Raw genomic sequence first — 23,665 nt, 5'->3', positions numbered from 1 at the left:
AGAATTTTGGTCATACCAGAGAGATATTAATATGCCCTAAATCAAAAGCAAAGTGTCTGCTCCATTTAATAAAGAATCGAGGCTGCCAATTATATTTGTCAGTTTCAGCTTATTTCACGGCTAATTGAGATTCCGTTTTCAACAGTAGAAAGACAGCAGTACTCTGGCCTTATCCATTAACCCATTGACATTATGCTAATTTGTGCTTGCAGCAGCCTAAAACAGAAAAGCGGCAAGGAATGCTGTTAACCATCCCCATTCTGCCTACAACAACCAACCCTCATACCACACAGGTTACCCTTACCTTTGAACACGCGAACACACACACACACACACACAAAAGATAAATGTTAATTACTGGAGGGAATGATGCGGATTATTTAACTCAGATGGGATCACCATTACTTTTAGTGAGCCAGCCCCTCTTAGACACACTGGCATGTCTCATATAAAGTGCACACTACAAAACATTTTTCTTCCATCTTAAAAAAGTTGAAAAATTAAGTTGTAAATATGCAGGATACTGAGAAATTATTTCCCCCATTTCTTTCCAGTCAGATTGACTACTGCAATGTGGTGTTCACTGGCTGCTCAAATCATCCTATATGCAGCTTTCAGTTAATCCAAAATGTTGCTGCAAGAGTTTTTAAAGACAAACACATAACTCCAGTTCCTAAATCGTTACACTTTGAGCAGATTTTCTCCTTTTAACATATAAAGCTTTAAATGGCCGAGGTCCAGCTTACTTATCATGACTTACTAACCAGAACACACATTAACATCTCAAGATGCCAGTCCGCTTAGGTTTCCAAGGATTAACAAAATAACAGCAAGAGGTCGAGCTTTTAGTTACAGGACCCCTAAACTATGGAGTGGTCTACCTGTTAATATAAGAGTTGCCCCTTTGGTCTCAGCTTTCAAATTTCAGCTGAAGACTCAAGACCAGGGGCCTCATGTATAAACGGTGCGTACGCACAGACAAGTTGCGTAAGAACGTTCAAATCGCGATGTATAAAACCTACACTTGGCGTAAAGCCACGCACTTTTCTACGGTACCTCATACCTTGTCGTACGCAAGTTCTCGGCTCGTTTTTGCAGACTGGCGGCACCCAGCGTCAAAGCAGTGCTACTGTTCCTGTGTGGTTACTCATTTTCCTGACGCGGCTTTATAAATACACTGAAACTAACCGCATATTGTTTATTAGTGTAATGCATCTGATTGTACAGACAATATAATGGTCTAGGAAATAGCCATAGTATTCCAAATCGCATAACTGCTTTAGCGTTGTTACTCTCACTGCACCTTCTTCTTCTTTCAGCTGCTCCCTTTAAGAGTTGCCACAGCGGATCATCTTTTTCCATATTACTCTCACTGCACCACTCAGAGTATTTATATCACTGTATCTTAGTGTGAATCACAGCAGCAGCTGATCGGAAAGAGAATTATCGGTATACAGCTTCAAGGACACGGAGCCTCGGCCACAGCAAAACGTTTTAAAGCCTTTCCTGTACGGGCCTCGTGGTTCAGAAACAGTTTCATTCCAAGAACTCTAAATGCACTCAATCAGTTGCTCCTTGTAGACCTGTCTGCACTTACAGTGGTGTGAAAAACTATTTGCCCCCTTCCTGATTTCTTATTCTTTTGCATGTTTGTCACACAAAATGTTTCTGATCATCAAACACATTTAACCATTAGTCAAATATAACACAAGTAAACACAAAATGCACTTTTTAAATGATGGTTTTTATTATTTAGGGAGAAAAAAAATCCAAACCTACATGGCCCTGTGTGAAAAAGTAATTGCCCCTGAACCTAATAACTGGTTGGGCCACCCTTAGCAGCAATAACTGCAATCAAGCGTTTGCGATAACTTGCAATGAGTCTTTTACAGCGCTCTGGAGGAATTTTGGCCCACTCATCTTTGCAGAATTGTTGTAATTCAGCTTTATTTGAGGGTTTTCTAGCATGAACTGCCTTTTTAAGGTCCTGCCATAGCATCTCAATTGGATTCAGGTCAGGACTTTGACTAGGCCACTCCAAAGTCTTCATTTTGTTTTTCTTCAGCCATTCAGAGGTGGATTTGCTGGTGTGTTTGGGGTCATTGTCCTGTTGCAGCACCCAAGATCGCTTCAGCTTGAGTTGACGAACAGATGGCAGGACATTCTCCTTCAGGATTTTTTGGTAGACAGTAGAATTCATGGTTCCATCTATCACAGCAAGCCTTCCAGGTCCTGAAGCAGCAAAACAACCCCAGACCATCACACTACCACCACCATATTTTACTGTTGGTATGATGTTCTTTTTCTGAAATGCTGTGTTCCTTTTACGCCAGATGTAACGGGACATTTGCCTTCCAAAAAGTTCAACTTTTGTCTAATCAGTCCACAAGGTATTTTCCCAAAAGTCTTGGCAATCATTGAGATGTTTCTTAGCAAAATTGAGACGAGCCCTAACGTTCTTTTTGCTTAACAGTGGTTTGCGTCTTGGAAATCTGCCATGCAGGCCATTTTTGCCCAGTCTCTTTCTTATGGTGGAGTCGTGAACACTGACCTTAATTGAGGAAAGTGAGGCCTGCAGTTCTTTAGACGTTGTCCTGGGGTCTTTTGTGACCTCTCGGATGAGTCGTCTCTGCGCTCTTGGGGTAATTTTAGTCGGCTGGCCACTCCTGGGAAGGTTCACCACTGTTCCATGTTTTTGCCATTTGTGGATAATGGCTCTCACTGTGGTTCGCTGGAGTCCCAAAGCTTTAGAAATGGCTTTATAACCTTTACCAGACTGATAGATCTCAATGACTTCTGTTCTCATTTGTTCCTGAATTTCTTTGGATCTTGGCATGATGTCTAGCTTTTGAGGTGCTTTTGGTCTACTTCTCTGTGTCAGGCAGCTCCTATTGAAGTGATTTCTGGATTGAAACAGGTGTGGCAGTAATCAGGAAATTGAACTCAGGTGTGATACACCACAGTTAGGTGATTTTTTAACAAGGGGGCAGTTACTTTTTCACACAGGGCCATGTAGGTTTGGATTTTTTTCTCCTAAATAATAAAAACCATCATTTAAAAACTGCATTTTGTGTTTACTTGTGTTATATTTGACTAATGGTTAAATGTGTTTGATGATCAGAAACATTTTGTGTGACAAACATGCAAAAGAATAAGAAATCAGGAAGGGGGCAAATAGTTTTTCACACCAATGTATAAGTACAATCACCTCACTGTAAACTTGCACTATAGTTATAATATTACACAATCTGAGCCACTTTATAAAAAGTGTGTATTTACATATGATGACGATATCATTTGTATGATGAAATGCAGCAAAATATGTTTATTGTATTATACAGGTAAAACTTGTCTGTATTGTTAATGATTAGACATGTGAGGACACAGTGCCGCAGCGCTAACAAGTTCACGTATTGTTCCTGCCTCGCAGTGTATATTTACTGAGACTGGCGCGACACTGGAAGGACAGACGGATAGAATAATTAAACACGTACTATGAAGATATTTCAATGTTCCTTAAAAGTTTTGAAGAATCGGCGTTGCACGCTTACAGATGGCTTAACATCTGTGACAGAGCTGATTGTGGGGAAAGAAAAGTTAGGACAGGAATTGGAGGTTAGTACGTATGAAAGAGACAGTACTACTACAATAAATTATTTCATCGAAGGTCGCGCACGGCACAGCAGCATCTTGTGTGAGACATGAGCAATCACTGCGCCACCGTGTTCCCGTGTTTAATAATGTGCTTTAACTCCTATCATCATGAAAATGATATCACGTATACATCTCAGTATTTTAGTTATTCAGAGCGCTGTAATATCACAAATGTAATGGATTCTGTGTCCAGTTGGAGAAAGAGAAAGAACGGAAGCACGTAGTGATTCACACACAGAAGGTCAAATATAAAACATTTAATGTGCTACTTTAGTTACAATGGGATTTGAGAAACTAGTAAATTAAATGATTTTAAGATGAAGTTTATGATGTTCAACTTTAATGACAAAATAAACTACATGATTAAAGTGGACATTTCGAGATTGAAGTTGACATTTCGTGCTTTTTCCCCCCACTGTGTGCCTTTTTTTTCTCTGTACCCTAATAAGCTTTCATATGACACTCAGACGGTGGGCTACGACTCACCTTTTCACAGAGACTTTGATATGTGACTTCTTTTTTATTTCCGGCACTGTGCGATTTTGTGAACGTGAGCTTTCAAGTTTCTCCAACACGCTATGTCACTCGATCAACTTCCTTTTGTTGAATATTCCACGGTTTATTTGAACAAATAGTATGTTTTTCCTTTGCCTCCACTTGGTATTTGCTGAAATTCTTATATTTTCTCCCGTTGTCTTTTCACAAAAGGCTGAGGAGTTGGGGCGGGACAGGAGGCGTGTGCACGAGTGTTACTTTTTACGCTGATCGGGATTTAAGTAGCGGAAGTTGGAGTAGGCACAGATTCCTGCATCTGGATTTTTCTGTGCGTAAGCACATTTCGGCTTTTGTGCTTACGCCATGTTATAGTGCGAATTCTACGCACGGCGTTATGCATGAGGCCCCAGGGCTGTGGAGTTGGAGACAATTTTGGGTGCCTGGAGTTGAGGTCGGAGTCGGCAAAAATGTACCAACTCCTAATATACTTAAATTGTAATGAAAAAAATACAGCAAGTTCAAATGTCCCATTTCACAAACAGTAGTCATAATGAAGTACTTCTCTGATGTGAGAATAAAGCCCAGTGCAAAGTTATGTTACTACTGGTGTGAAGTTCAGCTGAGCTATTATACAACCTGACGTTCACATATTGTAATCTGGATTATGGAACATTACAAAAAGTGTTTTAATTTTATTTCAGATATAATGTGTTTAACAAGTGTAATAATGCAGGTGGAGGTGTGTGCAATGGCCTGATGTGTGTTCAGGGGTTCTTGTCTTTTGTTTAAACTGGCCGATATGGTAGAGAGTCCGCTTCCTAGCCAGTAGTTCTGTGGTTAAATGACAATGTGTCTGTTGCCTTCCTTCAATCAACATGGAAAATACATTAGCATATTAAATACAGAGGAGTCGGAAGTACTGGAAACTAAGGAGTCAGAGTCGAAGGATGTACTATCTACCAACTCCACAGCCCTGCTCACAACTTCAGTTTAGCACACCCTGACTAGAGCTGCTGATTAGCAAACTGCGCCTCTGTTGTTAGTCATTAGTACTAAAACATAAGTAATATGCTATGTAAACCTTCTCCTATTCCGTTTCTCTTCTTGGTACTCACATGTGGCACTTGCTGCCACTGCCCTACAGCCAAGTTGTTTGCCTGCCTATGGAAAGTCATCTCTGATAAAGGAGCACTGGATTCATTGGGTAGAAGGGTCCTGCCATTGGAATGGCCATTCTGTCTCAGCAATGGAATGGCCAGTAGAGCGGAGGCAGCTTGTTAGCCAAGGTCTCCAGGGTTCTGAACAAATTTGTTTCCTCATACAGTTGTGCTTGAAAGTTTGTAAGCCCTTTAGAATTTTCTATATTTCTGCATAAATGTGACCTAAAACATCATCAGATTTTTCACTCAAGTCCTAAAAGTAGATAAAGAGAAACCAGTTAAACAAATGAGACAAAAATATTATACTTGGTCATTTATTTATTGAAGAAAATGATCGAATATTACATATTAGTGAGCGGCAAAAGTATGTGAACTTCTTGGATGATCAGTTAGTTTGAAGGTGAAATTCGAGTCCGGTGTTTTCAATCAATGGGATGCCAATCAGGTGTGAGTGGGCACCCTGTGTTATTTAAAGAACAGGATCTATCAAAGTCTGCTCCTCACAACACCTGTTTGTGGAAGTGTATCATGGCACCAACAAAGGAGATTTCTGAGGACCTCACAAAAAGAGTTGTTGATGCTCATCAGGCTGGAAAAGGTTACCAAACCATCTCTGAAGAGTTTGGACTCCACCAATCCACAGTCAGACAGATTGTGTACAAATGGAGGAAATTCAAGACCATTGTTACCCTCCCCAGGAGTGGTCGACCAACAAAGATCACTCCAAGAGCAAAGTACACGTGTAATAGTCGGCGAGGTCACAAAGGACCCCAGGGGAACTTCTAAGCAACTGAAGGCCTCTCTCACATTGGCTAATGTTCATGTTCATGAGTCCACCATCAGGAGAACACTGAACAACAATGGTGTGCATGGCAGGGTTGCAAGGAGAAAGCCACTGCTCTCCAAAAAAACATTGCTGCTCGTCTGCAGTTTGCTGAAGATCACGTGGACAAACCAGAAGGCTATTGGAAGAATGTTCTGTGGACGGATGAGACCAAAATAGAACTTGATGGTTTAAATGAAAAGCGTTCTGTTTGGAGAAAGGAAAAAACTGCATTCCAGCATAAGAACCTCATCTCATCTGTGAAACATGGTGGTGGTAGTATCATGATGTGGGCCTGTTCTGCTGCATCTGTGCCAGGACGACTTGCCTTCAATGATGGAACAATGAATTCTGAATGATATCAGAGAATTCTAAAGGAAAATGTCGGGCCATCTGTCCATGAACTGAATCTCAAGAGAAGGTGGGTCATGCAGCAAGACAACGACCCTAAACACACAAGTCGTTCTACCAAAGAATGGTTAAAGAAGAATAAAGTGAATGTCCTGACCTTAATCGAATGGAAATGTTGTGGAAGGACCTGAAGAGAGCAGTTCATGTGAGGAAACCCACCAACATCCCAGAGTTGAAGCTGTTCTGGACGGAGGAATGGGCGAAAATATCTCCAAGTCGGTGTGCAGGAATGAGCAGAAGTTACCGGAAGCATTTTGTTGCAGTTATTGGGGGGTCAGAGCAGATACTGAAAGCAAAGGGTCACATACGCCTGCTACTCACTAATATGTAATATTCGATCATTTTCCTCAATAAATAAATGATCAAGTATAATATTTTTGTCTCATTTGTTTACCTGGTTTCTCTTTATGTACTTGTAGGACTTGAGTGAAAATCTGATGATGTTTTAGGTCATATTTATGGAGAAATCTAGAAAATTCTAAAGGGCTCACAAACTTTCAAGCACCACTGTATGTGTTAGTTCTGTACTCAGTGAGCGAAATCACCCGCTCTTGCATTTTGCTTTGTAGTCTGTACTGTTACTATTGTAACCCTGAGGTGGCCGTGAAGAGGAATACCTGTCTTCCGTTTTGTCTGTTGAATTCACCCCATTATTTTTTTGACACCCTTTGCACACTCAGTATACCTAGAAAGGGGTGTCTCTCTCTCTAAACTGTCTTTCCCAAGATCTCTTCCATTATTTTTCTTGTCTTCTTAGGGAGTCAAGGCTGTGGGGCTGTCAAGAAACAGCCCACTGCATCATTCCTTGTGTGATTTTGGGCTATACAAGCTCTAAATTATTATTGTTGTTGCACTGCAGAGATGGACAGTCAAAGAAATACCACTCACCCTGTTCTCCAGGCCGGCCTCAAACTCTTGGATGTGCTTTGCCTTAAATGAAGATGTCACGTCAACTGCACAAGAAGGGGAACACAAGCAAGACAAAATGTATTATTTCAGTGGCACATAATATCTTTGTGAATATTACAAGTGTTTTAATGCTCATGCAGGTTATGTTAAAAAAAAAAAAAAATGGTCCTCTTAACAGCACAGGTTTAAAAGACGGTAATCACGTCTCATACACAACTTCTGTCCATTTCATTTTCCGGAGGCAAAGAAGATGGCACAAATGAAGTCATTAAGACTAAAGCTGTAGCAGAAAGTTACGAGTACCGCAGCAGAAGTCTCTCTATTACAAAAAAAAAAAAAATCATGGAAGGTCGGAAGGAGATGAGACGTGATTTTCTCAGAGAGACGCTTTCACGTCCCGCGAGACGAGTCTTATTTAACCACAGCCAGGGCCGGAAATAAATGACAGAGAGTTGATGACAAAGTAGAATGTCGTAAAGAATTCAAAAACGTTGGTGTGGTACACATGCAGAGCAGGTTAGAGATAATGGAAGTATGAAAATACGAAAGTCTCAAACAAAGGATAGCAAAGATCGCATTAGCACAAACAAACGGAAATGATTACTTGGTGAAATAATAGACCAGCGAAAAGAAATCGAATATACTGTTTGGATTTAAACTTGTAGATCGTCTAATTCGTGTCGCCAAAAGTAGTGTTTCTTCCCAGTGAAGAGGCGTATCCGCGAGAAAGAGAAGATTTGTTGTTTGGTGAAATCCCGCGAGATCAATCATTTCTCATTTGTGTGAATGCGATTGTCAGACATTTCTTGTAGAGAGAAAGAAACGATAGTCATGCACAGGCAGTTAGACGTTGCGTTGTCAAAATGTAAACTCCAAACATGGAATCAAAGTTCAATGCAATATTGACAAAAAGGTAAAAGTGAAGAGAGATCAAGTATATGGACACAGGCGATACGACACAAGAGTGCCACGCGAGATGCACATCACACGGCAGGGCAGCAGCAGCAAACCAGCAGCTGATCGAGCAAACAGGAGGTTAAAAAAAAAAAACCATTTGTTTCCCATCGTATTGCCGTTTCAGAGGAACGACCACATCTCCTTATCGTGCGTTCAGCCCTCCTCTTCACAACGCATAACACAGGCTCCGGGTTGGGGTTGGCGAAGCCCCCTAGTGTTTTTAAATAAGCAGTAGACAGCTGAGATGGACACCCCCAGCATAAAACACAGGGGCATCTTCAGCTCCTGTACCTCAAGCAGCATCTCCTGGAGCAGGCCAATGCAAAACATAAGCTGACTTAGAGCTCCCTTATGACGCTCCTACATGGGCTACACGGACTCTGGCTCATCGGACCCCCTCCTCTTAAGATTTACCAGATCACAAACTCCATCTCCATTATACACTCATTGTGGCAGACACCATTCATCCATATTCTCAAACTGCTCTTCCAAAATGAGTGCAAAGCAGGAGTCACTGACTATACCCACACTGCTCAGTTGCTCAGTTCAGGGTAGCAAGACCAGGTTCTACACCCAGCAGGCATCAGGCACAGGTGAGCAGATGTCCAGGTTCAAACAGAACCGTCACAGTTTCAAGCAATGCACCCTAGTACAGTACAATTTATTTTGGTATAGCCCAAAAAAAAAAAATCACACAAGGATTGCCGCAATGGGCTTTAACAGGCCCTGCCTTTTGATGGCCCCCAAGCCTTGACTCTCTAAGATGACAAAAAACCCTTTGTGGGGAAAAAAAAAAGGATGAAACACTTGGGAAAGGCAGTTCAAAAAGAGACCCCTATTCAGGTAGGGTGGGCATGCTGTGGGTGTCAAAAAAAACAAAAAAAACAAAGGGGATAAATACAACACAATACACAGACCAGAACTCGAGTCATCCTCAATCTATATATACAGTTCACTAAGGGCACGCAAGACAGAGCCCCATGTGCCAACTCTAACCCTCCTACCGCGTCATGTGATACACACGACAGAGCCACGCACGCCAACTGTAACCGTCTTCAGAAGGCACGCAACAACTCGCCAAAGACAGCCTTAGTCGCTACAATATTAGTATCACAAGTACAAAGCACAATTCAACAGTAGATGATATCCCATAATGGGATTTGGATTTGTTCAGAGTCCTGGAGGCCTCGGCCATCAAGCTGCCACCCCCTATTGGCCATTCTACTGCTGAGCCAGCGGTGGGCCAACCAATCTGATGAAAGGAACCCTCTAGCCCTCCCTCCTCCACCAGAGATGACTTTACCTTAGGCAGGCAGAACAACTTGGCAGGTGGGCAGTGGCACCAAGTGCCACATCTGAATACCAAGTGTGTTGAGAAATCACTGAAATATAACAATATGTGCCAGGTTTAATAAAATCCATCCATCCATTTTCTAACCCGCTGAATCCAAATACAGGGTCACGGGGGTCTGCTGGAGCCAATCCCAGCCAACACAGGGCACAAGGCAGGGCCACACACAAACACACCCACACACCAAGCACACACTAGGGCCAATTTAGAATCGCCAATCCACCTAACCTGCATGTCTTTGGATTGTGGGAGGAAACCCACACAGACACGGGGAGAACATGCAAACTCCACGCAGGGAGGACCCGGGAAGCGAACCCGGGTCTCCTAACTGCGAGGCAGCAGCGCTACCACTGCGCCACCGTGCCGCCCAGATTTAATAAAATTGACCACCTAATAAAAGTTTTATTGTGCAGCAAATATGGCTGAGCCAGTACAGATCTCAAACCACCAACCACACACGAAAAAACCAAGACGCTCTATGCTTTGTGCAGCTGTCAATTGTAACCAGTCATTTTGGTCTGGATAAAGCCTTAAGGTGTTTCTGTCTCAACCATGTGGGGAATGTCTCAGATCAATCAGAGGCTACAGCACCAAGTGCTCCCTTTACCCAAAGCAAACCCAACTGCTGCGACTAAAGCTTTGTGCGCTCGTTACAAAAGCATTTTTGCATTTGCGCACAGCGGAAGGTCACACACCGATGACCAACTGTCCACTCCCCGTCCATAAAGAGCGTCCGTCCACAGATGGATACAACTCGGGGCATATACTGTAACAGCGTATTGACATTCAAAGACGAACTTTTATAAGAACAAATACAATGCACCGGGTTTAACCAAGAATCAATAGTGAAGGTTTATACACTACTCAATGCAAGGAGTTTGTCCATGAATGTAATCTATTAAACGTACTGATCTATTTGAAGGAACATTACACATATTTATGAAACAGAACCTTCAACTGCATGAAATGTGTGGCGATTGGATGTAGAAGTGTGTTTGTGAAAAAATGTTGACCCCTCTCAACTGATGATCATGAGACAAAGCAGGTATTAAACAATGAGGGTGGGCATGAGAGATCACACACCCTCAACGCTACAGAAGTGCCCCCTAGCCAAGGCAGACCCCAACTCTTAATGGGGCGCCAGCACCGTCCAAACACCATTGGAAGGTCCTCCTTATACACAGATACGGCACGCATGCTCAAACGATCTTTTCCAATATCTATTTTCTAAAGAAACAAACACCGGACCACGTCCTAAATTCCCAGTCAATCGAGTCGCTACATCACCGAGGACTTCACAGCCGCTCGCTTTTGGACTTTCTCGGATCTCTCCTAATCGTACTACACTCGTCTCGATAAACCGCTTAACTTCTGCTACGTCCCATTCCGACTGTGTGTGCTCTTGATAGAGCCAGTCCCTCACGTGCTACGTAACGACACAAAAACATTCCCAACGACACGGGGACAAAAAAAAAAAGTCAAACGCGCTACAATGAGACTTACAGTTCAACGCCAATAGCGCGGCTCCTCTCTTCTACAACACCGCCATGTTACGGAAATACGTCACATCGCAAGTAACCGCGCTGCCTGCTGGGACGGCCGCACAGTGAGTCGGCGCGCTTAAGAAAAGTGACCAATCCCAGCACGAGCTGCGGAACCCTCTGGTCATGTGACCGGAAACGGAGATGAGCGCGACGCTTTTTGTGCGTTTCTGTTTATGTCTGCGCTAAAGGTGCGAGTGGCTTGTTGTGGGAGGCCTCTCACTACAGACGCACGTATCGATATTTGAAACGGGCTGATTGCATTTTATGATTATATTAATGGACGCGAACACAAATTCAAATTTGATCTTTTCTCTATAAACAAGGTTATTCTTTTTAACAGTAATCGATTATAATGAGAAGTTAAGCAAAACGACACCTTTTATTGGCTAACTAAAAAGCTTTCGATGCCTGAAGAAGGGGCCTGAGTTGCCTCGACAGCTTGCATAGAGTTAGCCGATAAAGGGTGTCATTTAACGTAACTTCTCACTAACTCCATAAAGGCTAAAACAATACCCTAGTACTGTTAACAGTGATCGATACAAATGCAGACATCACAGAAGAACACTGAAGAGTTTCAGACAACGAATTATTCAGCAAAAGTGTGTCAAGAGCGCAGCACTGCAACTGCCATGTCAGGTGTTTGCTTTATTTTTTAATGAATCTGAGGTGAGCCAGTGAAAGGCGACCAGATTTCATGTCCAGGTCCTCCTGGCGCGGAGTCTCCATGTTCTCCAGGTGTCAGTTCAAAGACCTGCAGATTAGGTGAATCATTGGGGGGAAGCCAAACTGGGCCAAGTGTGTGTGTGTGTGTGTGCATTGTGTTGGACTGGCGCTCTGTCCAGGGTTTGCTTCTGCTTTGTGTCCTGTGCTCAAAAAAATGGAAGGACCCCCTCAGATCTCAATGGGAAAAGCCACCTCTTCAGCTATGGACTGATATGGTGATGTGTGAGGAACAAAAGGATGGAAATGAAAATGATCAACCGGTAGAGGGACACCCCGAAAAGCAAAGGGAACAAATGATGGGGCGGGCAGGCGAGTCCATCTGGCCAAAATGTCATTGCAGCAACTCCAAATGGTACTCAGTAGTTGGTATAAATGCCTGACAATGTCCTAATGAGACGACGGATGGTGTCCTGGGGGATCTCCTCCCAGATCTGGACCAGGACATCACTGAGCTCCTGGACAGTCTGAGGCGTCGGATGGACCCAAACATAACGTCCCACCCAGAGGTGTTCTGTTTGATTGAGGTCAGGCGAGTGAGCGTCGGGGGGGTCGATGGGATCAATTCCTTTATCCTTTTGCCACATGAGGCCAGCTGGGCATTGTCATGACCAGAAGGAACCAGCATAGGGTCTAACAATGGGTCCAAGGATCTCATCCCGATACCTGATGGCAGTCAAGGTGCCCACCGTTGTCTAACCTGTAGAGGTCTGTGCATCCCTCCATGGATATGGCACCCCGGACCATCACTGACCCACCAGCAAACCGGTCATGATGAACGATGTCACAGGCAGCATGACGTTCTCCAATGGCTTCTCCAGACCCTTTCACTCAGGGTGAACCTGCTCTCATCTGTGAAAGGCACAGGGCGCCACGTCTGGTATTCTGTGGCCAATGCCAGTCGAGCTCCCTGGTGCCCACTAGAGGACATAGTCGGGCCCTCAGACCAGCTCTATTCAATAAGGGCGCGCACAAAAAAGGCGTTCGTAGATAATTTAGTTCAAGTGGCTCTGGAATATGTGAAGAGCAGCAATGGTGCAGATCTTCTCGTAGTCGAAGGCTACACATTCAGAAAGGAGAAAACTACAGTGGTGTGAAAAACTATTTGCCCCCTTCCTGATTTCTTATTCTTTTGCATGTTTGTCACACAAAATGTTTCTGATCATCAAACACATTTAACCATTAGTCAAATACAACACAAGTAAACACAAAATGCAGTTTTTAAATGATGGTTTTATTATTTAGGGAGAAAAAAAATCCAAACCTACATGGCCCTGTGTGAAAAAGTAATTGCCCCCTTGTTCAAAAATAACCTAACTGTGGTGTATCACACCTGAGTTCAATTTCCTGATTACTGCCACACCTGTTTCAATCCAGAAATCACTTCAATAGGAGCTGCCTGACACAGAGAAGTAGACCAAAAGCACCTCAAAAGCTAGACATCATGCCAAGATCCAAAGAAATTCAGGAACAAATGAGAACAGAAGTCATTGAGATCTATCAGTCTGGTAAAGGTTATAAAGCCATTTCTAAAGCTTTGGGACTCCAGCGAACCACAGTGAGAGCCATTATCCACAAATGGCAAAAACATGGAACAGTGGTGAACCTTCCCAGGAGTGGCCGGCCGACCAAAATTACCCCAAGAGCGCAGAGACGACTCATCCGAGAGGTCACAAAAGACCCCAGGACAACGTCTAAAGAACTGCAGGCCTCACTTGCCTCAATTAAGGTCAGTGTTCACGACTCCACCATAAGAAAGAGACTGGCCTGCAAAAACGGCCTGCATGGCAGATTTCCAAGACGCAAACCACTGTTAAGCAAAAAGAACGTTAGGGCTCGTCTCAATTTTGCTAAGAAACATCTCAATGATTGCCAAGACTTTTGGAAAATACCTTGTGGACTGATGAGACAAAAGTTGAACTTTTGGAAGGAAAATGTCCGTTACATCTGGCGTAAAAGGAACACAGCATTTCAGAAAAAGAACATCATACCAACAGTAAAATATGGTGGTGGTAGTGTGATGGTCTGGGGTTGTTTTGCTGCTTCAGGACCTGGAAGGCTTGCTGTGATAGATGGAACCATGAATTCTACTGTCTACCAAAACATCCTGAAGGAGAATGTCCGTCCATCTGTTCGTCAACTCAGGCTGAAGCGATCTTGGGTGCTGCAACAGGACAATGACCCAAACACACCAGCAAATCCACCTCTGAATGGCTGAAGAAAAACAAAATGAAGACTTTGGAGTGGCCTAGTCAAAGTCCTGACCTGAATCCAATTGAGATGCTATGGCATGACCTTAAAAAGGCGCTTCATGCTAGAAAACCCTCAAATAAAGCTGAATTACAACAATTCTGCAAAGATGAGTGGGCCAGAATTCCTCCAGAGCGCCGTAAAAGACTCATTGCAAGTTATCGCAAACGCTTGATTGCAGTTATTGCTGCTAAGGGTGGCCCAACCAGTTATTAGATTCAGGGGGCAATTACTTTTTCACACAGGGCCATGTAGGTTTGGATTTTTTTCTCCCTAAATAATAAAAACCATCATTTAAAAAGTGCATTTTGTGTTTACTTGTGTTATATTTGAATAATGGTTAAATGTGTTTGATGATCAGAAACATTTTGTGTGACAAACATGCAAAAGAGTAAGAAATCAGGAAGGGGGCAAATAGTTTTTCACACCACTGTATCAACGGGGAACACTGGCAATGGAAAATTGGATGTTTTAATATTGTTGCTTTCGCCTTTTTATACGTTCAATCATTGCCTTTATCTAATACATTTTCTGTAATACTTGTGTTGCGTTTGCCTTTATTCACTGCGCCCAGCGAAGCTCGCCTTTATTTACGCGCCCTTATTGAAGGATACCCCTCAGGCCACCCTCATGAGGTCTGTTTCTGTTTGTTTGCTCAGAGACGTTCACACCAGTGGCCATTTTGTAGGCTCCGCCAGTGCTCATCCTGTTCCTCTTTGCCCAAAGGAGCAGATAACGGAGGGTCCTGCTGGTGGGTTAAGGACCTTCTACGAGGGGCCCTGTCCAGCTCTCCTAGAGGAACTCCTGGAATCTCCTCCATGGCCTTGAGACTGTGCTGGAAGACACTGAGAGAGCAGGTCACAATGGCGGGTCAGTTCAGGGCCTTCCTGCTCAAACGGCTCAGCTGATCTCATTCATTTCATGCGGTTGTTCCAAAGTCCGGGTGTCACACAGCTGAAGGTCCTGCTGTCACCCACAGAGCACAGCTCAGCTTGGGGCACAACCACCAGGGGGCCAGAATGAGTGGACCTTAGTGGGTGAACAGGAGCAGAGCGATGGAGGACCTTACTGGTGATGTGCTGATGTCCTAATGTTGGGTTACTGGTGCTGTGTACACTTGAACGTGGCGTACGCAATCAGAACCAGTGTGGACGAGGACAGGCCATTCAGCCCACCAAAGCTCGCCAGTCCCACCCACTTAATTCTTTCAAAAAAACTCAAGGGGGAGTTTTGAATGCCCCTTAAAGTCCTCCTGTCCACCACACCACTTGGTCTCTTAGTCCACATGTCTGTGGTCCTCTATATGAACATCAACTTCCTGAGGTTTGTGTGACATTCACCCTTCACAAGTCTCCAGCTGTGTCCCCGTGTTCTTGATGACCTCACCGTCTGATCCACTGCACTGATCACCTTCATCATTTTAAACTCTTCAGTCAGGTCTCCTCTTCCTCTCTGTGAAGGCTCAGCTCTTTTAATCTTCATAACTCGTCCCCTGCAGTCACTCAATCAGCCTCGTCGTTCTCCTCTGGACCTCCTCCAGTGCTGCTGTGTCTTTATGGAGTCATCAACTGACCCCAGGACTCCAGATGAGGCCTCACCAGTGTGTTATAAAGCCTGAGCAGAACCTCCTGTGACTTGTACTCCACACGTCAAGGCGCTATATAACCGGACAGTCTTTGTTGTTTTTCGTCTTATACAATTTCTTGTATTGGGAATTTGTTCGTTTTCGCGTAACCCCTTGTGGTCAGAGTGTACAGCGCAGGGACCCTGGAGCAATTACAGGTTAAGGGTCTTGCTCAAGGGCCCAGCAGAGTAGGATCTCTTTTGGCAGTGACGGGCATTCAAACCGGCAACCTTCGGGAAACCAGCGCAGATCCTGAGCTTCAGAGTCACCACTCCACCGTTCTTAGTGGCTTCTGAACACTGTCGGGAAATCGTTAGCTTAGACTCCACTATGACTCCTAAATCTTTCTCATAAGGTGGACACTCGACTTTCAGGTGGACTTTCGACTATATGATAGATAGATAGATGTGAAAGTATAATAGAGATATAGGAAAGGCGCTATATACCAGAGATATGAAAGACGACATCTATAACAGCTCAGTACGGACGGCACTACATCTTGCTGGTTTGGTGTTGTTGGTCACCTCAAGGCACACTGGCCCGTGTCCCTTCACTTGTCATCATGGTGTTCAGATGCAGGTTGGGCTCAGCAGGGTCGATGACATCAGCAGAGTTGGTGACCGGCTGCTGTGGTCACCACTGTCCCATAGCAGGCGGTGTGCAGGCCTCAATGGCCAGGAGCATCGCACTGACAGCTGGGGTGACAGTTTGAGGCCAGTGGGTGGCACCGAGTCGGCGGTTCAGGGGCGCTATGTCACAGTCGGGTTTGTTCTTTGTTTTGTCCCGTGATCTGTGTAGTCCCCTGAGGAGGCGTGGCCTCACTGATGTCACTGCAGTTGAATCTGCCCCCCCCGCTGCATATCAGGCCTCCATGGCGGCTCATCGGTCCTCGCATGTGTCCTTTCCGTTGGGTTTGGCTCATGCTGCTGGTTTAGGACTTTGGATTCCCTTTTGTGTCTTTTTGGGTTCTCAAGCTCGCCGTCCTTCAGTTTTTTCTTTTGCCCTTTTTAATGTCTTGAGACAGTTCAACTTTCACAGCCTCTTATTGGGCACCTGAGGCCTGCAGAATCATGAAGCCTGCTTGTGGAGTTGGGCGGGCAGCTGGCCAGAGGCGACGACAGTCTAGGCAGGCGAGGTTAAGCCCAGGCCCACCTTTGGGGGTCTTTATCCATTTGTTACTCTCGCCTCATGACTGTGCCAGTTAGCTGGTCACTCATTCACAAATCTGCTTAAATCAGTTCAGGCAGGAGAGACCCCCCAGCCAGGGTGCCAATCCACCACACAGGACAAGAGTTTGACTAGCCAGTTACCCGACCACCCATGACATTGTGGATGTGGAAGTGAAAGCTGGCACAAGCCTTGCGACATCAGGCATGTGGCACACAGTTGACTGCCGGGCACCAGGCTTGGACTCCCACCCTACTTTCTGTTTAAGTTTTTGCCCAGGCGGCCCAGTGGCGAGTGCTGCGGCCTCACAACTCCAGCGGCCACGCCAGGCGCTCTTCAACAATTTGCAGCTCCAGAGACGTCCAGCTGACCAGCCGCCGGGGAGAAAGGGGTCCTGAATTCACTTTCACCAGCCACTTTGTTGGATGAGGGCCAGTGGCACTGCCCTCAAAGGGCACACAGACACCATGGAATGCCAGGCTGGGGCCACAACATAATAAAATATTAAATGGTGAAGATAACAGCCGCAGCCTCATCATCCTCCACCAAGCCTGCTGGCGCTCAGGGGTTTGTGCCCACCTTGTTATGGTACCAATGAACTTGCACTACTGCCACCATCCTGCAGGTGGCACAGCCAGAGGAGTGCACAGCAGGCACCTCTGAAAGCCGCCCCATACAGGTCAGCCTGTTGACTCACATGGCACACCCCCAGTTAGTGTCACCTGCTGACCGGTGACGAGGGGACACTGGCAGCAGACATCAGATGGGCAGCAGTGGCTCCTCCATTACTAGTCCCACATAGGAGCCCCCTAAGTCACTGAACAGCCTCATTGGCTACTGGGATTAATGAAGCCCCTTGATGAGGTAAAGGTGGGCAAAAAAGTGGCATGGTGTAAATTGTGAATGTTTAGCTGCCTTCCCGCCATTTCCTATGAAAGGCGCTATATGAAATAGCCCGACTGCAACACAAAGAGCTTTATGTCAATCAGCAGGAAAGGTGCCATATTAAAATAAAGAAACAACCCCACGTGAGAGCAATATGGAGGGCACACTAGAGAGATGTGTCAGAGTGGCAAGTGCTGAAAGGCGCTATATAATGGCTGCTCCAATCCACTAGTGGTGGAAGGCGCTATACATGCCACTCAGCACCAGGGGGCGCTCTAACTGAACTGCCCAATGAGGGTGGTGGCTTTGAAAGGCACTATGTAGCCCATGGCACAAGTGGGCACTGGGCATGACAAGATGGCATCAGCAGAGTGGCTACACTAGTCCCAACTGCCCAACCCCTGCCCTCTTCAGCTGGACTTCCTCTTTGGAGTTGGCAGCGGCCTTTTTTCCCTCCCCAGCCAGGCCAAAAGTCTCTGGACACGGTAGGCATGTGACTGGCACAGAGTGCTGCACCATTCCAAGCTGTGCCAAGCAGGCTTTCACTCCACTCTAATTGGGTACCTTAAATAGAAGGCGGAGCTAGCAGCTGATGGATGGCACCAGCAGTTGCCATGGTTACAGTTTCTGCCCAGAAAGAAAACAGCACAACTGAGGGACAGGTGGGCACATCCACCATAAAGTGCCCCCCACCATGTCCCAGCTAGCAATGTGGGTCAATCAGCCAGGTTGATTCTGTCAGTGGACACAGTTCATGCCACCACCCCCCCGTAGTGATAGTAACCCAAGGTGGCACAAGCCCTCATCCAAGGCTTCAGGAGACTCCACAGCAGCCCTGGGCACAGAGGATCTCCTCTCAAAAAGTAGAAGGTGAAGAAGATTCCAGAATTTTTATTAATAAATAAAAACATCAAATCACGCAAAACGGTGGAATTTTTACAAAGCTTATATATAAAAAAAAAATTACAGCCGTCTCTTTTTTGTGACTAATGTCCACTCATCCTTAAAAAGAAATTGGAACACGCAAGTGTCCGGGTCGGCCCATGCCCCTGGCTGTTGCTAGGCAACAGGGCCATCGAGTGTCTCTGTGCAAATTAGCTGAAGTGCGCCCCCTCGCTGCCAAGGGCGGCACCACCAGCAGAAAGTTAAAAATTAAAGGGAAAAAAAAAAAAAAACAGCCCGCCAAACTGGGCCCAGCCCGTCCACGCGCTCCTGTCCAGTAACGTCTGGCCCGCCAGACATCGCCAGAGCGTTTGACGCCTCTGCCCACCCGAGGACTGGCAATGCTACACAGGACGATGAAATGGAAGAAAGTGGCCGGCCGGCGCGCGGCGTGCAGCGGCTACATGACGGAGCAGCTCCGGGTCTTCTCCTTCTTGAAGGTGGAGGTGAGCAGCTCCGAGCGGCTGGGCAGCTGCAGCAGTCTCTTGGAGAGCCGGCGGCTCGGACTGGCCTTGGCTTTGGGGCTCAGCTTGTTGGCGCACACCAGGGAGGCCGTCCGAAAGACGCTATGGACGCTCTTCTCCGAGGTGAAGGCCGAGCACTCCAGGTAGGTCTCGGCGCCCAGCTGCTTTGCCACGGCGCAGCCCTGTGAATAAGAAGAAGAAGGAGGGCAAGGATTGAGTGGGGTATGGGGGGCGTCGCGTCACGGCCGGCCGGGCAGACAACTAAAGTGAAAAGTACCTGCTCATGTGACACTGGCACCTGCTTCTGATTGGACAGCTCCATGAGCGTGCAGACGTCGGTGCGCAGGTCCGTCTTGCAGCCCACCAGCAGTACCCGCGTGGAGGGGCAGAAGTCCACAATCTCCGTTTTCCACTGATGGGGGGGTTGGGGGGACAAAATTAAATTAAATTAAGAAAAACAAAGCTGGAGCCGCGAGCGTGCAGACGGACCACCACTCACCTTCTTCAGGGCGCTGTCCATCGTCTCGGGGCGGCTGACGTCCACGCACAGGAGGACCGCGTCCGAGTCGCTGTAGCAGAGGGGCCTCACGTTGTCGTAATACGGGGACCCTGCGAAGACATGGGGATTGGGAGGGGGGTGGTCAGCCAAACTGATGCCAGGCAAAGCCCTCCGTGATCGCCATTCTAAACAGCTGCTTACCTGCGCACTCGGTCACCATGGCAACAGCCAACCAGCGGCGCTGGAGCAACATCTGCACGTAGCAGCCAATCCACCACCACCCCAAAAAAAAGGGGTCTTTTGTTTCTGCCGCACTTCGCCAGCACCGCTGAACACACCAGGTGTCCTCAAGGGGGCGCCATCGTCCCGATTAAGACGAGATGACACCCCAGGGTGTCCTCTGAGGGGGCACCGCACGCCGCCGCTCATGCGAATATTCCAGTCACGAATTAAATGGTGAGGGGAAAGGGGGCTCGTGCATTAAACCCCCCGCCATCCAATAGGAAGCGAGGGAAGAAGGGGGGGTAACGGAATGTCGCATATTCGCCGCCATTGCACCCAGACTAGAAGCCGTGGGCGCGCAGCAGGCACAGAGTGACAGTGCGGTCTGAAAGGGGCGTGTCATCCAGGACCCCCAGCACGGCGCCCCCCGGTCCGGAATGAAGACAGGCCCCGATCGCTGGCAGGCTCTGTGCGCATGCCCGATCCCGGTGGTCTTACCGGACGTGTCCCACAGGCTGAGCTCCACGCGCTGCTCCTCGAGCTCCAGCGACGCCGTGTAGTTCTCAAAGACCGTCGGCACGTACGTCTAAAGGGAAGGACGGACAATCGGTCAGACGACACTAAGACACGAACCGAGCCGAGCCCGTCCCGCACGGCGCTCACCTCCGGGTAGCAGTCCTTCGCCAGCACCTGCAGCATCGCCGTCTTCCCGCACTGCACGTCCCCGACCAGCACCAGCTTGCAGCGCATCACGGGGGGCTGCGTGTTCCTCCGCTCCTTCATGTCGCGCGAGTCCGCGGCGCACGCCTCGGCTGCCCGTCCCGGGATCCGCAGGTCGCTCCTCGACTCTCCCAAGAGAAGGAAGAAGAAGAAGGGGTCGGGGAGGGGGGAGCTTTCACAGGTCGCACTTCCACCCCCACGCGGGACCCTCTCAAGGCGCAGCGGCTCTTCGCTTCCGTCGGCCCGGGTCAGTCGCCACTTCACACACCGCACGCGTGCCCGCCGCAGTCTGGTCAGGAGCCGCCGCCGCAGACTGCCTTTAAGGAGCCTCCCAGCCAATCAGCTGCCAGCGGCGGACGAGCGCGCCCCCCCCTCCTCACTCCCGGGAGAAGAAGACGACGACACTCGGCTATCCTCGGAATCCCCCTTCTGCGTAAGGCAACAGGTTGTTCGGGTCAGCGGCGGCGCGAAGTGGTCTGCTCGGTGGTCTGGACACTGCGGCAATGTGGAGGCGGCGAAGGCGAGGGAGCGAGAAAGCGCGAGCGCCGATTGTCTGGACGGGCCAGCGGAGATCATTCCGAATTTATGAGGGGGTGGAGCCCCTCCTTCAGCGGGGGTGGGGGTTTACCCTCCAGTCGAACGGATACACTCTGAAAGCGGCCGCATTGCACATATAGCGCCTGGCACGCTTGCGAGGGTCGTAATAACAATCTGTTTTCTTTATATGGCGCCACCCCCCCTCCTATTTATTATGGGGTCCACCACACGCCATCTTTATTACGAAACTGGTGGGATTGTTTGGTGAGGCGATAGGAGGGGGCGCCTCCTCCTTAAGCCACTCACCAAATGTTTGTCACACACCTTTCATCAGTCACAACGTATCGACTGGGGGCGGGGGGGGGGTAGGGCTGCTGGGGGTCTTTGATCCAACGGACCACTCGACTCCACTGACTGGAGTGGCAATACCGTGCGAACCCTAACCCAACTCCTCCTGTCATTCTGGATTTGACTTGGCTACCAGGCTTCTGGCACTGCCACTGGGTCACGTCACCCAAACGGCAGGGCGGGCGGGGGGGTCATTTGGGCACTGCCCTTATCTCTTGTTGGTTTCTTTCTCTTATCTGCTTTGCTCTTGCAGAATAAACACAGATCAACCACACACCCCCACTACTCACGAGGTCACCACTCGCCAATCAACTGACCAGTGCCATGCAGAAGTGGGCACTTGGATTACCCTCACAGCTACTTTACCCACAGCATGGCTGGCATATGTTAGCACGGCAGCAGTGGCGCTCCCCAGTCGTCACCAGGACAGCTGCTTCAGTGGTGGCAAATGGTCAAGGTGCGAAGTGTCACAGGATACCCAGCCCCCCCACTGAGCCCCCTGGTAATTCTCTGGTCTGCCTTCACTCTTCGGGACCTCCCAAAGCCTCCAGAACACAGGATCAGAAACACGAGACACTAAGGTGGCACTCTAAGGTGTGACAAGTGACAATGGAATGCAGGCAGTTGTGGGCAAGGAAGGAAGCAGTGACACACGGCAGCACAAGGAGGACCACGGAGGTCGCTCAGGCTGACGGCGGATGGTGGGTCTCTGGTGGCTGGCAGGACAACCTGGGCATGCAGACAGTCCTAATCAGGTGCCCACAGTGAGGGTCCTGGGCTTTCCCAGCGTGCCTAGGCTGCTGAGCTGCTCATTGGCTGAATGTGGAAGCTTGCCATCCAGCTACTGATTGGCACTACAGGACACACAGCTTCACATTCCAGTCAGGAATTGCTTACCAGGCTCAGGCTTCGGGGAATTTGGCCGCTCGCTGCTCCGGGCAGATGCCTGGGCGCTGAGCTGGAAAAGCAACTCTGGAAATTTTCTGGGAAAGTCCACTTGCATGTGCGTGTCTGTGCCCATGTGTGCGCGCCCGCGTGGCAGTAGTGGTCAGACACCATAGTGGATCACGAGATGTCGGGGTGGGACGAGTCACCCGTGCTCACCCTCCCTCTGTGCACCAGTCTGTCCCTCTTGGCAGCGCCTGCCTGTGCCAGTCTCGCTCCTCTCCTCCTCCCACACACACACACACACTTGTTGAGGCAGCAGATGGCAGCGTGTGAGGAAATCCCGTTGTGAAAACACACAAGTGACGAGGCGAGGAGTGGGGAAGGTGGTCTAGCTGTGGCCAGACAAGTGGATGGCAGCCCCCTAAATAACCCTGGCCCTGAAGCCCACTGCCTGTCTCATGCCCTACACCAACAGCACCCCCAGTGGTAGATGGGTGGCACAGTGGGGCAGTAGTAGGGGGCTCTACATGGCTCACAGCCAGCAGGAGAGGGAGGTGGGCCACTTAAACTGAGCAGCATCAGAGACCAGCGTCCCTAAACTGGCACCTCCTCGCCCAGCCACTGCTACTTTCACTGCATTGATGCCCACTGTCCAGTTACTAGCCCTGCTGATGGCGGGGTCTGCTACCAGATACCCCAAATTATGACCCCCATCCACAGCCCAAAACTCCCATACTACTCTTGGGCACTCTGTCCTCCACAGGTGGCACCATCACCATCCTCTGCTTTGACACTACTGTTGTGCTCTGGTTGGCATGTCTACCACCGCCCGAGATCTTGATGTGGCATGACTGACCCATGTTTGTTGTCATATCCTGAATATGGCAAACTTTTGTCACATCACCTCACTGTGGGCACAGCCACCATGTTGTCCCAGCATTGCCAAGGATGAGGAGGGTAGCCAACTATCTTGGCTCTGGGTGTGAGCCATGCTCCAGGGTGGGCATCAGTCAGAAAGCCTCGTGCTGCTCTTGATGAATGGACTGGCACATTTCATGGACCTTCTCAAACCCACATCATCAGTCAGAGGTGGAT

General features: G+C 47.9%; 2 protein-coding genes across 3 annotated transcripts in view; both read right to left on the bottom strand.

The window, feature by feature from the left end:
* The window catches only part of ddx23 (DEAD (Asp-Glu-Ala-Asp) box polypeptide 23), a 41,475-nt gene extending 30,117 nt beyond the window's left edge, over window positions 1-11,358 (bottom strand). For both annotated transcript variants that reach the window (XM_039746585.1, XM_039746587.1), the window contains exons 1-2: window positions 11,264-11,358; window positions 7,432-7,496 (exon numbers count right to left, since the gene is read on the bottom strand). The gene's annotated coding sequence lies outside the window, so the exon portion shown is untranslated. The remainder of the gene's footprint in view (window positions 1-7,431; window positions 7,497-11,263) is intronic.
* A 7,758-nt stretch (window positions 11,359-19,116) lies between these two features.
* Window positions 19,117-21,350, bottom strand: LOC120524819 (rho-related GTP-binding protein Rho6-like). Its single transcript, XM_039746584.1, has 5 exons — window positions 20,741-21,350; window positions 20,576-20,663; window positions 19,856-19,965; window positions 19,634-19,768; window positions 19,117-19,538 (listed from the first exon to the last, which is right to left on the bottom strand). Exons 1-5 carry the CDS (start codon window positions 20,858-20,860, stop codon window positions 19,293-19,295), a joined length of 699 nt encoding a protein of 232 aa, XP_039602518.1. The 5' UTR covers window positions 20,861-21,350; the 3' UTR covers window positions 19,117-19,292.
* Between the last annotated feature and the right edge of the window lie 2,315 nt (window positions 21,351-23,665).

Source organism: Polypterus senegalus, chromosome 3 (assembly GCF_016835505.1).
Source record: "Polypterus senegalus isolate Bchr_013 chromosome 3, ASM1683550v1, whole genome shotgun sequence".
Taxonomy (NCBI): Eukaryota; Metazoa; Chordata; class Cladistia; order Polypteriformes; family Polypteridae; genus Polypterus; species Polypterus senegalus.
The sequence above is the reverse complement of the archived record's forward strand: the minus strand, read 5'-3'. Positions and strand labels throughout refer to the sequence as shown.

Bases quoted from the DNA above. Each gene is read 5' to 3' on its own strand.
- LOC120524819 (XM_039746584.1), bottom strand. From the start codon at position 20,860: ATGAAGGAGCGGAGGAACACGCAGCCCCCCGTGATGCGCTGCAAGCTG. The intron at 20,664-20,740 runs GTGAGCGCCGTG...CCTTCCCTTTAG, and splicing joins CGAAGGACTGCTACCCGGAG to ACGTACGTGCCGACGGTCTT. The intron at 19,966-20,575 runs GTAAGACCACCG...ATGTCTTCGCAG, and splicing joins CAGCCTGTGGGACACGTCCG to GGTCCCCGTATTACGACAAC.